The 15,619-nt window shown below is 35.0% G+C and overlaps 1 protein-coding gene across 8 annotated transcripts in view; it reads right to left on the minus strand.

Annotated features, from left to right (window-relative positions):
* Positions 1-15,619, minus strand: part of PIK3C3 (phosphatidylinositol 3-kinase catalytic subunit type 3) — a 77,557-nt gene that overhangs the window by 35,633 nt on the left and 26,305 nt on the right. For 7 of the 8 annotated variants that reach the window (XR_014230686.1, XR_014230687.1, XR_014230688.1 and 4 more), the window contains exons 15-22: positions 13,155-13,260; positions 12,192-12,308; positions 10,498-10,629; positions 7,589-7,717; positions 7,195-7,264; positions 6,470-6,534; positions 3,630-3,714; positions 2,453-2,527 (exon numbers count right to left, since the gene is read on the minus strand). Coding sequence is in view for 5 of the 8 variants with exons in the window: in XM_082336369.1 (XP_082192495.1) it covers positions 2,453-2,527; positions 3,630-3,714; positions 6,470-6,534; positions 7,195-7,264; positions 7,589-7,717; positions 10,498-10,629; positions 12,192-12,308; positions 13,155-13,260 (779 nt within the window). In the remaining 3 variants the exon portion in view is untranslated. Of the gene's footprint in view, positions 1-2,452; positions 2,528-2,563; positions 2,664-3,629; positions 3,715-6,469; positions 6,535-7,194; positions 7,265-7,588; positions 7,718-10,497; positions 10,630-12,191; positions 12,309-13,154; positions 13,261-15,619 lie in introns of all 8 variants that reach the window. The other variant, XM_082336371.1, reaches the window with a different exon arrangement.

The raw sequence follows: 15,619 nt of genomic DNA on the forward strand, positions 1-15,619 counted from the left end.
TTCCCGAGGACAATGAAGTTAGCTTTTCCCAACTGAAGTCAGTTGGGAGCTCAGGAGTCAGCTCAGGAGGAAGAAACAAACCTTTGTAGCAAGCCTTTGTTTCATTTGGAACATAAGAATTTCTCTGGATAGCTCAAAAAACCTCTCTCAGCATGTGACAGAGCATAGGTAGCAGATAAAAACAATTTCAGACTCAGAATGTACCGTGGATGTGCACTGCCCTCTGCTGTACTGCTTGAATTCTTCCACTAAGCCAAACAGCCATTGTGCTGTTACTTTTAACCATAGACAGGTAAGATCCACTTTACTCCAAATCAAAATACTAAAATATTACTACTCTGAGCATGCAAGCAGTGCCTGCTATGAAAAGCTTTATACCCATCTCCTTAGACAAATGATAGAGACCTCTCAAAACAGATTTTTAAATGCGCATTTGTACATTTCCAAGCAGATAAGGAAAAATGCACTTGCTTTAGTTGTTCCCCCATGTGCTTAGAGCAAGACCTTTTACCCTAATCAAGGCCCAATGGTTAATTTTCTACTCTTTCATACAAAGCATGCTGATTCAAAGTAATATATACTTCAGCCTTATCTGTAAACTAACAAGCCTTCCAGATGGATGTGCCTCTTTTCCCCAAATAACATTTTTTATTTACATGTTTCTCATTCAATATAGATTTCACTTTATTATAAACACTTAACCACAACTCCTAACTCTTCAGCACTATGCAATGAAGGTATTCAAGGTATCAGAACTCCTACTGGAAACTATAGTTCAAAAGTAAGCAAGAAAAAAAATCCAAACAAACAAAATAACTCCAAAAAATTTTTTCCCCTACAAGGAATGTTTTTATTAAAACTTTGTGAAGTTCATGCAGCTACACACATACTCATTTTTCAACTAAACCACTTGAATTTCCCTCCAGCCCAAGGCATTGATTGTTATAGTTGGATCCACTTAAGTTTCAAATCTTTCATTTCCTCTAGTAGAGAAATCTTTTATTTATTTAGAATCACTAGAATTGTTCACTCTACCTGGTCTGTTATTAAACCATATAGATAGCAACAAAGAATGACATTAAAAAAGTTAAAGCAAGTTAGGGAGAATTAAAATGCATATCTGCTATTTTGAACTTTTAAGATACACAGGTTTTGCTGCAAACAAAAGGATATATTTGATTAAACAGTAACTTCTACTACTTTCCCTCCCCCAGATGTGAATTTGTAATGAGCAGGACACTACTGAGTCTATTGCCTTCTTTGTTTTTAGAGAACACTTAAAAAATATATATAATCTCAACTGGAGCTGAATGGTCCAGCCAGCTCAGTCCAGCTGATGATGAAACACTTGGATTTTTACTATACAGTGGTTTGGTTCCATCAAGAACACAAGATTCACAGGGAACAGAAAATGCTGAAGTGAATCCTGAATTCCAGACTTGGAAAGCTCACAGAACCACTTTCTTTAAAAGAAAGTAAAATCTGAGACAAGAATTTGCATGGACCTCTCAGTGAAGTCATCAAGATTATACCTAATTCCATATGACTACTGATAATACTTCTCTAAACATCTACTGTATTTGAAATAGCATACATAAAAAAAGAAGAATTACTTGACAACTATTAAAATGCAACCGGCATCCAACAAATAGGTCTTGAATTTGCTTTCTGATAGCATGTTAAAAAAGCTACTAACAGGAATGTAACAATTTAATGAAAAATTAAATGGGTTGATAACAAACAATTAGAATACTTGGGGCTGAAGTCACTTTACAAATATTTTTTAATGCATCCTTTTTTTCAGCTTTGGACCAAGAGTTCTGAACAAAACAACATAATTATGATTTTAGCCAAGTTTAAGGTAACAGTGAAATGTTTCTTGGTCTTAGGTAAAGGCAGTCAAATTTTACCATATACTGTGTCCATACTACTTTCAGAAAGGTACCATCACTCAAGAAAATTCTTGTGTTTAATAAAAAAACAACTTACAGGTCCACCTTTCAGTGTAAAAAATGTGACAGTAGAAAACAGGACTGTAAAATAAGCCAACTGAAAGCCACACAAAAACCCCAGTGTTTATAAACATGTCTGTGTTTAGGTGAAGTTAGACTTCCATTACCTACAGATGTATAGATGGCTCTTAAACTGACACCAAAACCACATACCAGATACCCATTGTATCTTGCCTGCTAATGGGTTTAAAGAGCAATTAATCTATTTACTTTCTTACTCTTCAACTGCCACTTCACACTACTAATAGTTTAAACCTAAACTTTGATTCACTGGATAAAATGTTACCTTAGATGAGACAATGTAACTCTACACTTAAAAATATATTCTAAGCTACAATACTCAGTGGGCTATACTCAAAAGGAAAACGAAGCAAAACAGTACCAACATATTAGAAATTAAACAACTGGTGTTATAAAATTATACTGCTGAAAAGAATTACCTGTTTTTGTTAGTAAAAGATTATCCAGATGTCTATCTCCAACTCCAAGGATGTATGTAATTACACAATAACCAGCTGTAACAAGTAAATTGTAAACATCAATATAAGTACCTTTCTAGGAAAGCAACAAGTTCCATGCAACAGCATATGACATCTTAGTTCTTGTTCACAAGTAATAAATATACCATAGAGACTGTGGGCAGGGGTTGTGCTGGGGAAGAATAATCACGATTATCAGCACTGTGAAGAACATTTGAAGTAATAAATTAAAACTCTAAATCAGTACTGCCTAGATTTTAATTTCTTACTACGCAATTATATGCCTAAAACTAAAGGCCTAAATTCATTCAATATTGGGATTAAGATACTTCAAAGGAAGATGAAGTATTTCAAGCACAATGAATGTATAGATTTTGAACTTAAGATATTTTAGGACAACTGTAAACAAGCATTAGACATTGATATGAATCTGAATGTATACATCAGCAGTATTTACAAGCTAAGCAGTAAGCCAGGCAGTGATAATAAATTAGAACTAACACAAATTGTTTTAATTCTTACTTTCACCCCCTAACCAGCCTGAAGCAGTTCTAAATACTGCGCTATCACAAAGAGAAGGGAAAGATACTGTGGAGTAACAACTAAATTCCTCTTTTTTTTTTGTAGAATGAAGTTGCTTTTAATTTAATGGACAACAAATGTGGTATTTTAACACTGCTATCAGTTTATTGAACAAGTGTTTACTGAACTATCACTTTTTCTTGTCATCCAAATGGCACAAGAAGTTGAATGTAGCCTCACCCCCAAAAAACCCTGATGTTTTAAAAATAAATTGAAATTTTCTACCTCAAATACAGATGATTTATTATTATATAAATGCTTTACATCTCCCTGAATTATAAAGACCCCAACTCATGATGCGGTGGGGGCAGAGGTAAGATTATTGCTAGAAAGCAAAGAGTATTTAACTTCTAGTCTCCTTTAAGGAGAGCAAAAAGAGGGCTGAGGAGAGGAATTGTGTGACATGTCAGGCTCAAAACTATTCTTTTCACAGGGATGTGAAGTACATGCATAGTGCCCTATCCACAGTCATCTAAACTGAAATGTCTTAATATCTCGTCTACCCTGTCCTTCATACTTCAGATATGAAGTTATCAGCTATAAGACTGTAACTTACCACAGCTCTTAACATATGTGTCCATCACCTCTGCACTTATTCCATGAGGGCCAGTCTCACTAGGTGCATGTTTTCTGAAGAAGTTCTGGAGGGGAAGTCATCAACATATTTAGTTATTCCACATGATCTGAAACAAGATCTTTAGAACTAGTAGAAAAAAAGATTTAAATCAAGGCCACAAATGGCCATTATTACGATCTGCTAAAATAACAATCACTGCCAAAAAACGTAGTAAGATCTAATTTAATTTTGTATCGCTTTATTTTGTCTTAATCATCATATTTTTATACTCAATAGAAAGAGATGTGAAGTTCAAATTGAAAAGCAGCTTTCTTCATTAACGGCTTCAGAAAATTAACAATACATTGAAAAGTTACTAATTAATAACTATGAGTGCAAAATACTTCCACAGGAAGCTGTTTATGCCAGATCAGCAAAAACTAGAACAGGACTAACAGTTCAGATTTGTAACTACATTTGGCACACACACTCTTACAAGGTTTATTATTATGTGTCTCCATATTCCTCGATACATCCAACTGCTACTGAGTTTAAAAGAAAAATCTAATTCATCAAATGGAAATTTCACATTCCCTGTGAAACACGGACTGGGCCAAAATAGTCCTTCCCACTACTCAGAAGAAAACTGGGGTTTTCTTGACTGGGACAAAAGAGGGGTAAATTATATCCAAGCCCAAGTACAAGTTTCTTCCAGTAAGCAAAGGTAAGCAAGCACTGGAAGAGAAGCTTCGTAGGCATCTGGATGATGTAAGTGACTAAAATACTAATGAAAAAATGAAGGGAATCTTACAAAAGGAAAAGACGTACCGAAGGAAAGTACCTGAAGGCTATTTAAGAAAGTTTTGCTTGAAAAGCAGTCCTGTTACAACATGTAGCAGAGTTTTAAGGACTCTGCTGACAGAGGAACATGCCCTTCTGAGGTACGTTAAAAAAGCTTACAATATAAAGAGTCTGTTAAATGAAATCCCTAAGCAAAATGTGGAAGGAAATTTTTAACGGTTAACAGGGTACTAGAGAGATCCACTTTCAGTGCTCCAAAATTTTACATATGTATGTAAAAAACAAACAAAACCCACAAAAAAAACACAACCAAAAACCAAAATAACAAACGCAAACAGGCTTCAGATCATCCAAAAGCTAAACTCTAGAGTGTAGAACAGAAATATCTCCAAAACATGAACTGTAATTTCACAGTTGTTGATAGAAGGTAAGTAACATTCAAACATCAAAACATCTTTTCTTTCCTGCAGATTTGCATTGCCAGCCAGTATTAGATTACTTGCTTTAAATCTTTTCAGAAGTTAAACATTTTTTAATATTTAGATACAGTGCCCATCTTTATTAAAATAGCTGTGACACCCAAAATGAACATTTACAAAAAGAATAAATCAAACTCTCACAACAGCTAAAAATGTTTCTTTAGTTTTTATTTCCTTGGCCTACAATGCTCAGCTATTTTATCATGCTTTGGCACAGGAAATCTGGGCTCTATTATGTATTTTGCCATTGATCTGTGAAGTAATATTAGATTACATTCTTTTGGCATCTTGTCTATTTAGATTAGCAATTCTTCACAGGAAGAATTGCTTCTTACGTCTGCACAGCAACTAAAACAGCGGAGCACCTATTTTAGATTGGAATATGATGTTACGAGTAATTGCAAAATGACATTTCACAAGCATTTCTAAATATATTATTTTATAAAAACATATAATGGACTAGAATATGAATAGTACAATTCCAAGATTACAAAGGATTGCCAAAAACCCACTTTATAAACTGCATGATTATTGAATGCGTAGATGTAGCTTATCACAATCTTTACGAAACAGAAAGCTCAAAAAAAACATATGCCATTTGATGCAGGTAATTGTCTGATTAATGATAAGCATTTTTTTATAAACGGTAAGCATTCGATACCTTTATTTGTTAAGGAAATGGTAATGACAAATGATAAGCATTGTTCAATCTCTGTGTTTTTAATATATGTAGTTTATAGGAGCTGGGAACTATTTGCTTTAGCTCCCAGTTACTGAGCTATGAACAAAAGCAAACTTCTGTATCAGCTACAAAAAAAGGGAAAAAAGGTACTGTGACAAATTGAATCCAACATAAACATGCTGTGTTTTCATTAAAAAACTTATTAGCTATATATCTCATATGGCAATTTGGCATGTTTTTAACTGTATTTATCTCAACCAGCTGAGCTCTGCTACCTAGATTGTGTGCTGTGCTTGAAATTAGCATGTAGTTTGAGAGCCACTATTCAATTGTGCTCCTACTCAATTCCACCACAGTTACAGAAAGCTTAAAAGCCAAAAAAAAAAAAAAAAAAATCACACAGTATCTATACATGCACCATGGCAGGGAAACAGACTTCAGAAATTACATGGACAAACTATTTAGTTGTTCCAAAGAAGAAAAAAAAAAGGAATTATTAAAACATACTTTGACAATGTGTCAAGCCAGAACTACTACATGAATGACAGAAACACTTTAAAACAAAACAGTACAGAAAAGTGTCATGCATCTTCAATTCATCATTACAGCAAAGCCAGAATTTCAATATCACAATTAAATTACACTTCAGTTATTTAAATGGTATTACTTTAGGACATAAGATATTCACGTGGTGATTTAAGTATTTTTTTTTAAAGCAAAACATCTGCTGTAAATACCCTTATGTTTCAACCTTTAATTTGTCTTCTAACAACAGGTATAAAAATCAGTTGAGAGACTAAAAACTTGTGCATGAGATCAAAGCCTGCAATTTATACAGTTTTATCAGAAGATGACTTAAAAATTCCCCCATCACGTACCTGTATACTTTCCTCAGTAGCAAGAACTTCTGCAACTGGTACTGACTGAATAAACTGCATAAAGCCTGTGACAGAAAAGCAAAAAAAAAAGTCTCCAATGCATGGAACTTTCAAGCTCCACTATAACGCATGTTTATTAAAGGGCATCGCTAATACACACTTTGATTCAACTGCTTCTCATTGGGAACAAAACATGTTTTGTTCCCATTTTCTGCCTTTTAAAACAACTAGTTGTTAACAGCAAATTAGCTTTCAAAAGGTCTGTTGTTCCAAGTTTTCCTGAGAAGAGAAGGATAAATCAATGGCTTTCTAAATATTTATCCAGAATGTATCTAAAAGCATAGCCAAGTTTGATTTGTTTTGTCTTGTTCTTTTTCCTCCACTTCATGCAAAGATCTATAAATAGGATTGTTAAAAATGATTTGTCCAAGATCACACAGCAAGCCAGTACCAAAGATAACACTACTGATTGTCACATACTCCAAAATCCAGACCAGGCTTCTTTTATGAAGATATTTGAGTCACCTATGGAATACTGGGGTCACTCAGGTTGTTTACTTCCTTGACTTACATTGCAACAAGATTTTCTTAACACATTTGAACTCCCTTTTAGAATGCTGTACTAAACAAAACATCTCATGAAAATAGTGTGTCACAACAGCCTATGAACAGAGGGAGAAGATTCCTCCCAATACTGTATTTTTAGGAAATAAAAGTATTCATACCATGTTTTGTACTAGTTGCCAGTACTTTATAGGGTGTCAGTTTCAAATCCAGATTCTCTTTTCTTAACAGCTGGAAAAAGTCAACACAAAAAAAGCAAAGATGAATACAACAGAAAGCAGCTTCTATTTCTAAAAGGAATGTGCATTGGACATTGATCTCCACTGTTCTTCACTGAAATTAGTAATAAGTGAAAACCTGTTTGCTAATTTTTTTTTTCCCCCCAAATCTACACAGGATCCTTCCCCATCTACAAAGAAAAAAAAGCCACCTAAGATCTGAAAACCCTGGAATGTATTGGTAACATACGCTGCATTAACAGTTTTCAACACTCTTGCTCTCGACAAGTGGAATAAAGAACATAGAAGGACAAGGATGCGGATTAATAATTCTCACCTTATCCATGAGCGAAATAATCTGAAGAATAAGTTGATCTTGACGTAAATCATCACCATGCTTAAAAATTACAGGATATTTGCCTCCGTCTTCTGTCTTGAAGAATAACTGAGCAGGCATTAATGCACTCTGGAAAAGAAAACTTATTCTACTAAGCTGGTACACAGTGATGTTCATGTTAACATGTTGCTGCAGTGGAGTTCTAAAATATAAATCCTTGTTTACCACACTGTAAATCGGAAGTGAATTAAGCAAGTATCAGGTCATAGGATTCAAGTATCAAATTCAGTTAGAAAAAGGTTTAGAATAGTCCCATTTGAATACCAACAGCATGGCAGTGAGCACCAGAAGTCTCTTCACGTTCCTCAAGTTTGGTAGAAAAGAAGAAATTCTAAAGCTTCTAAAAGTTCACTCTGTCTAGGACTCAACAGTTAGAACATACCATTTCCACTTACCAAAAATGGGATATAGGCATGTTTTTTAAAAAAAATATCTTAAGGCTATCCTTCTTTTTTAGCAAGGAACGTGAAGGATACATTCCTCCCCTGTGTGTCCCCCACCAGAAGAGGAAAGGACAGAAGGATTAAAATTTTGTTTGTAAGCATGTAATGCCAATCAACATAGAAACACCATGCAAAAGGTCGCAACAAAACAAATTTAAACTGACCAGATCAAAAGAAGACACATTTATAGGAAAACATGAAAGAAATGCTAGGGGCAAGACATCTTAAACAGTTAATTGCTTCCTTAATCTATTTAGTAAAAGCGAAAATGCCTTTTTACATTGTTGTTTGAGAAAACCAATTTAATTGTTTGCAATTTCTCTGCTATGAGGAAAGGCTGAAAGAGCTGGAGTTGTTCAGCTTCGAGAAGAGAAGGCTGTGGGGAAACCTTATTGCAGCCTTTCAATACTTAAACAGGGCTTGTAAGAAAGATGGGGACAGACTTTTTAGTAGGGCTTGTAGCAATACAACAAGGGGTAATGGTGTTAAACAGAAAGAGGGGAGATTCAGACTAGATATAAGGAAGAAATTTTTTACAGTGAGGGTGGTGAAACACTGGCACGGGTTGCCCAGAGAGGTGGTAGATGCCCCATCCTTGGAAACATTCAAGGCCAGGCTGGATGGGGCTCTGAGCAACCTGATCTGGTTGTAGATGTCCCTGCCCATTGCAGGGGGGATGGACTAGATGACTTTTAAAGGTCCCTTCCATCCCAAAGCATTCTATGATTCTCTGCATAAAATGGGTTGAAGGCGATCAATTACCCACATGAATGATTTCATCTATTGCAACTGACCAAGTCACTTCCCTCAAAAACAAAAAAAAAATAAAAAAGATAGAGTTAAATATTTGAGCAGTGACATTAGATTTGCACATGCAATGAACGTTTCAGAATTATTAAGCTCCATAAATGAAGGAAAAATGATTCTTTAAATAGTCCTACAAAATCTGCCATGTGATGTCCAAGAGCACCAAAAATTAGTCATTCTTTCCTGTTCGGATTTGTTTGGGTTTTATCCCACAGTACAGAATGAGAGATTAAATGGAAATCTGTAACCTTTCAGAATCAGGAGGATCAAAACCATCTCTGATTTTGAAACAAATTACATCTCATATTTTTGGTCCTAACTTTTCTACATTGCTACAGAAGACCAATATGTAAGAAGGCTATCTAGCTTGAGTTTGTCCTGATCAAGTTAAGCTATTATTCTTGATAGGAAATATTTAGTTGCTGTTCCAGCAGGCTTTTTGTCCACATTCTTCCCCCGCCTCTTAAATCATGTTCACACTACAAGCTGACTGAAGTTTGCAAAACCTTGTTTTCATGAACAGATCTTTCCAGTGTTGCCTCCAACCTGAGGTGCAAGAGCATGGAACTGGAGAAGCGTACTCTTCAAGGAGACTAACTGCTATATAAAGAAGCAAGCCAAAGCTGGGAAACTGAGAGATGGTATGGTAGAAAACTATGCAAAATGTTCATCTCCGATTTTAAGTATAGACAAATTATATCACAGTTAACAAGCAGCCTGTCAAAGTTTGAAACTACTGGGTATAACAAATTTGTGACCTGGTAGAGATGATGGATCAACACGAGTTGCCACAGCAGCTTGAACACTTTTTTAATTGGCAGAGAATGCCTCCTGGACATAGGTCTGACTGGTAAAGCTCATTTTGATCATCTTAAAATTAGATCACAGTCACCTATGAGTTGAAAGTGAATTTATAAAGAGGTTCTACATCTGTGGACAGGTTATAGCTTACATTCCAGGCAATAACTTACATTCCAAGTAGTACAGGAAGGAAAATAACCCCAGCCATTTCAACAGCACATTGACTGTTTATTATTAACTAGATAAGGGCTGGCCATATGATGACAAGCAACTGCTACGGATTGGTTTAAGGACTTACCAACCACAGGGATACAGGATCTACCTGTCAGTCTACTGCAACTGCATGAAATGTACCACCTTATTCCTTTCCAGTCTCTACCAATTTAAGTTTTATTTTGCAATGGGATAGACACATAGATCTAGCTGAGATGCAGCACACCTGACTTGATTATGATTTTGATCATAAGTGGTATTCCTGTTGAACACAGTCTAACTAAAGTTCAGAGAAATTCTGAACTAGGAAGCATGCCTTCAGCTTGGGGACTTATGAACTTTATAAACTGTATCAGTATCATAAAAGCTGCTTTGAAGTTTGCACATTACCCCCCCCCCCCCCCCAAATAATTTCATCAAGAAAATTGAGAAAACAAAAAAGAGTTGTTTAACCACATTAAGAGTACATTACAGTTACATTTTGCCTTGACTATGCCAGCCCCTTTAAATCTTTCAACTGATGTTTCTAAGCGTAGTGCTCCTAAGATTTGTTTGTATTTCAGCTATTCAGAAGATTTCATTTACCTTGAAAAGTGTGGCTTTTTCAGGGATTATCCCTTTAATTTTCACCTGAGGTTCCAGAGGAAGTGGAATAAGTTCCATATCTGCTAAATTCATCTTTTCGTTATCTCCTAACAATGCTTGAAGCCTCTCATTCTAAAACAATAAAAGAATAAAAACTTGTTTTAAAAAAACAATCATAAAACACATACTAGGTATACAGGAACAGTAAAAAAGTCTTTTAACAAAGGATATATTATTAGTAAATATCCAATTTATTAAATTCTGTACTCTTCCAAAGAATCATGGTTTCACTCTTAAAACCCAGTCAAATAAAATAAGAAAGCAGATATTCCATCTAGTCTGAGTATAGTCAAGCAATTTTATAAGTGCCAGGTATAATAGTCTTACAAAAATTTATTTCTAAATTGCCTATACAAGTAGCAGGATGATTTATTTTCTATACCAGTATCGCATGTTAGTTCTGTTTCAGAAACTTGATTCAGGTCTTCAGCTCTAATCCATTAAATCCCTGAACCGAAGGAGATTCTCTACCACCAATGAACCGAATATCCAACAGCTTGCACAGATCTTATTTCAGAGCTTGGTCTACATTCCTACATCTGTAGTTATCAGAAATACAACACTAGTCAGTTTTCAAGTTCTTTACGCTTGGTGTATAATATAATAAAGGTTGAATATATAAAAGTCTCTAGTCTTTTCCCGTATCAAATATAACAGGCATAAACACAGACACACCGCAAGGCAGCCCACTACTGTCGGGAATGCTTCTATTGGTTAATTGCTGCTAGCTAGATTTTAATCCAAAAAAGCCATGCATTTCTTAGTTTTACAGAAATATCATGGCAATTATTGAAGAACATTTGCCAGAACGCTATCAGTGTATTGCAGAAGCAGGAAATACATTCTTATGAACTGAAAAATCCTCCTTCTCTTTTAGCGATTACACCTTTATTACTGATACATAGCATATTCACAAAATTTCATAAAAATGATGCAACACCTGTTTCATTTTCCCAAATACACACCACAGATTTAAAGAAAGAAGGCAAAAAAATATTACTACATACTTAAAAATACTGATGTGTGTCAGAGGAAAAGAAAATACATAAATAGAAATTCCTTTGGCATTCCTGCTTCCTCCTCATACCTATCTGTCAAGTTCACTTGAAATATTTTAACTAAGAAGGACAAGGCTTCTTAAAATGCACCTATGATAGAAATTCTTCTCGTCAAGATGCAACAGATAACTTTCAGAGAAGGGAAAGTTCTGCTAAACACACATATTATATAAGAATAGTTTTGTTGCTCTTGGAATAAATGAAACCGTGCTGCTAGTCAAATTTCATTACCTATCCCAGCGTAATTCTCACACCACAATAACCTCTGCTCCCCTCCCACGTCTCCACAACTTGTTCACTGTTATATCATCAACTATTCAATTATTCCCATATCTTCCTTTTACCAAAATATCCCGAGATTTTTCTCAAGGGCTTCTTTTTCATCCACAAACTTTCAGAACACTTTTGAACCTTGACTCATCTAAACCTCTCCTAAGCTTGTTTAAAGTTTGCTAAAATTACTACAGGACAGGCAGACATCTGTTACAAATCTCAGTGCTAAGCATTTTTAGTGAAAAGCTAACATTCCTGCTGTCAAATTCTAGCCAGAGATAAGTTTTGCAATCCTTTACTTACCTTTTTTTTACGATTCCCACTTTCACGCTGCACTGCTTTCATTACATGAACCAGCCGATCTACAAACGTCTGCTGGGCTGCCAACAACGAACGCATAACTCTGACAGACTTATCACCCTAAGTGAATTAAAAGAAACAAAAATTAGTTCTTTGTTCTATAATTATTTTGTCTAGAAATTATTCCTTTATTCTTAGACCTTTGGGCTTTTAAGGGGTAAGTGAATAAAGATCAACTTCCTGTCAATTCGAAAGGTATTTTCTGTAAAACACAATCAGAATCACTGTAGCTGGCAATCAATTATCTGACCTACCAGTGCACTTCAATTTCATTAACAATTTCAGTGGTGAACAGTCATGCATGACAAACCTATTCACACAGCCAAAATAAGTTAGTAAGGATAAGCTCAGAGAACATCCTTATGAAGCGTAAGAATCAGATTTGAATAACATCTCCAAAATGGGAACTAATATGAAGTGAGATACACTAAAATCAGGAAAGACTGCACATCTGCTATAAATTAGAGACTGCAATTCACAAAACTGTTTTTTTGTTTATGTTTTTTTTCCCCACTGGTCCAGCACCCTCTGCTGCTGATACACAGAACACCACCATGAATTCAAAAGACAGGTCTCTTGTCTCAATTTGCACTGCAAGGACAAGTGCTTCCAATAAAGAAACAGTAAATAAAATAGACTGATTACGCAAGGCAGAGGATTTTAGAACCAGCATGTTACTAACAGGAACAAGCAATAAAACAGAGGAAAAAGTTCTCAATACTTGTTCTTTTGTTTTTAAGTAGTTTCTTTGGTTTACCACAAACTCAAAATCTGAGCAAAAGTGGAAGCTTTTTTTAAAATTTCGATACATATGACATGAAAAACTGTCCTCCTTCTAGACACCTGTGCCTTTTTAAAGAATGGCTATCCCAAAACACTATGTATTTCCTTTCACAGAGGCATTACCTTCAGCAAAGCCTGACTAAATCTTCTCATCACATTTAAGTACATTTCGTGAGTCTTTGGGTCCCTCTGCTGAGTGTCTTGGTCTTCACACTCCACTATTACATACCTGCAGCATAAAAACAACTCAAGTTATGCTGTACTCCGGTGTTAAACGATTTGAGTGAAATACAGCAGCCGTGTATTACAGGCCTGGAACTCAAAGTTGATCTTTGAGTGAGTTATCAACCAATAGGTGAACTCTTCAAAACTTCATAGTCAAATTTCCACTTGGATCAAGAGAGTCTGTCAAAGTTTCTGAGGTCTTTCACTTACAGTGAAGTGGCATCACTCAAACAGGACAAGTCAGAAGTCCAAATCATATGAACACTCCAACCGAGCAGTACACAAGGGAAGAGTGGGCATTCAACTGTGCTACTACCCTCTACATAATGTAGTGGCTGCAAACTTGCTATTCAAGTATACCTGAAAAAACAAGAAGAATCTCACCCTACCTTTTCCCTATTTTAGTTAGTAATGGTGGAAGAGACAGTATCGGTCCTGAAGCAGCTCTTCAAAATCTACATTCCAAAATGAGTTTTCATTTTGAAAATTATGGTTCGAGTACAAGATTTAAACAGTACAATTTGGAATAGTTATACTGAAAACAATTTGTTATGGTAAACAGTTGTTTGGAAAGCTTTTGTGCTTATTTCTATTCACAGCACTGACAAGTAAAAAGTAGCTATGCACAGAAGGTATTCTTTCTGTTGACCAATATATCTCCTAGTATTACCCAGTAAAAAACATATAACCCCACTATTAAAAAAGAAATTAGCAAGTCACTTGATTTTCAAACTCTGCATTTGAATTCAAAAGTGACTCTACACATTCAACAAACACGCTTGAACTTTACGTTTACAGCTAGAATTACGCATTCCTTATGCACTTGTACAGAATCTCTTTGCAACTGAATGATTATGGGACAAGATTAGAGGTCTGTCATTTGCAGCTGACCAGATTTGACTAGTCTTATTTATAAATACACAACATATTATATAAATTAAAATAAAGCATATGTAACTTATTCCATGAATATTACCTCAATGAAACCAATAACTAGAGATTACTCCTAGAGCTTTGCAAATATATTGTTCTACACTGCTCCCTCACTGAAATGACAAAATGAGATTGCAGTAATATGTGTATAAAAATAAGCCCATGTTTATAAAGTCTGTGCACCAAAATTTCAAGGAAAACAGGAAGTAAAGAACTGAAACTGCCATTTTCATCTTCATTTGAAAAGTCCTAGACAGTTTCTCAAAGCTATCTTGAAACAAGGAGTAAGAGTAATGCTTCATACTTGGATAGCTGTCTCATACGTCCGAAGAAGAGACAGAAAAAAGCAGTAGCACTGACTTCTGTAGCTGCTGTTGAAGTATAAGGATAGGATAGCTTTACAATGACAAGTGACTGAACAGGGAGGTTTGATTTTCAAGGGTTATTGTAGTTTTTCCATTGATTATTTTAGGTGCATGCTGTGTCTGGATAGTTGAAACAAGCAATTGATCAGCAGCCAAGAGGATTTATGGCTATGTCAGCTCAAACAGTGGCTGCAACATTTGTATTTTGTCACTGAGAAATTGAGATGCCTGGAAAGAAAACAAAAGACTAAATTGACTAGGTTTTTTTTTTGTTGTTTGGTGTTTCGGTTTTTGTTTTGTTTTGTTTTTTGTTTTGTTTTTTGGTTTTTTTTTTTTTAGTTTTAAGACAAACTTCAGAGTGCTGGATGCTTTGAACTTTCTGTAGACTGAACCTCTGAGATATTGCTGAAATTTAAGTGCAGAGTTTCTATCAATGTGATAGAAACAAGCTAATCTACTAACACTTATCTTAAATGAAGAATATTTGACTAGGTCAAGCATTTGGCTTCTACCCACATCAATTAGGCCTGCAATTATTTTAATTATTTAAATTCAATAGCACCTTTTTCTGAAGCCAAACATTATCTTTGGCCACTGCAATAGAAGTATGTACACTAAGGAACTGCAGTTAAGTTACGCACTTATATATCTTAAATTCAAGCTACTGAAAAAGCAATGGAATAATAAAACTTAAAAAGACATTTACAAATGGAGTCATTCTCAGGGTAGATTAGGATTCTTGTAAGAATTTTATACGAACAGTTTACAAGGTTTACATCACATATCACACTGTTCCTAATTCCTGGCTTATCTGTGGTTGAATATTCATAGCACATTAACATATGATAATATGTATTAGTATTTTTAATTATTAGATACCTCTACAAAGGATATAAATAAGAATCCTTTGACTTCAGTTTACCCATGTAAAAGGCATCTAAGCTCTCTATTTTAAAGTACGTGTGTATATACAACTAAATAGCTGTATGTGTTGTGTATATGCATATACATATATATACATTACTATATACACATATACTTTCACAGAGCACAGCTCTATTCACC

Source organism: Platalea leucorodia, assembly GCF_965183815.1.
Source record: "Platalea leucorodia genome assembly, chromosome: Z".
Taxonomy (NCBI): Eukaryota; Metazoa; Chordata; class Aves; order Pelecaniformes; family Threskiornithidae; genus Platalea; species Platalea leucorodia.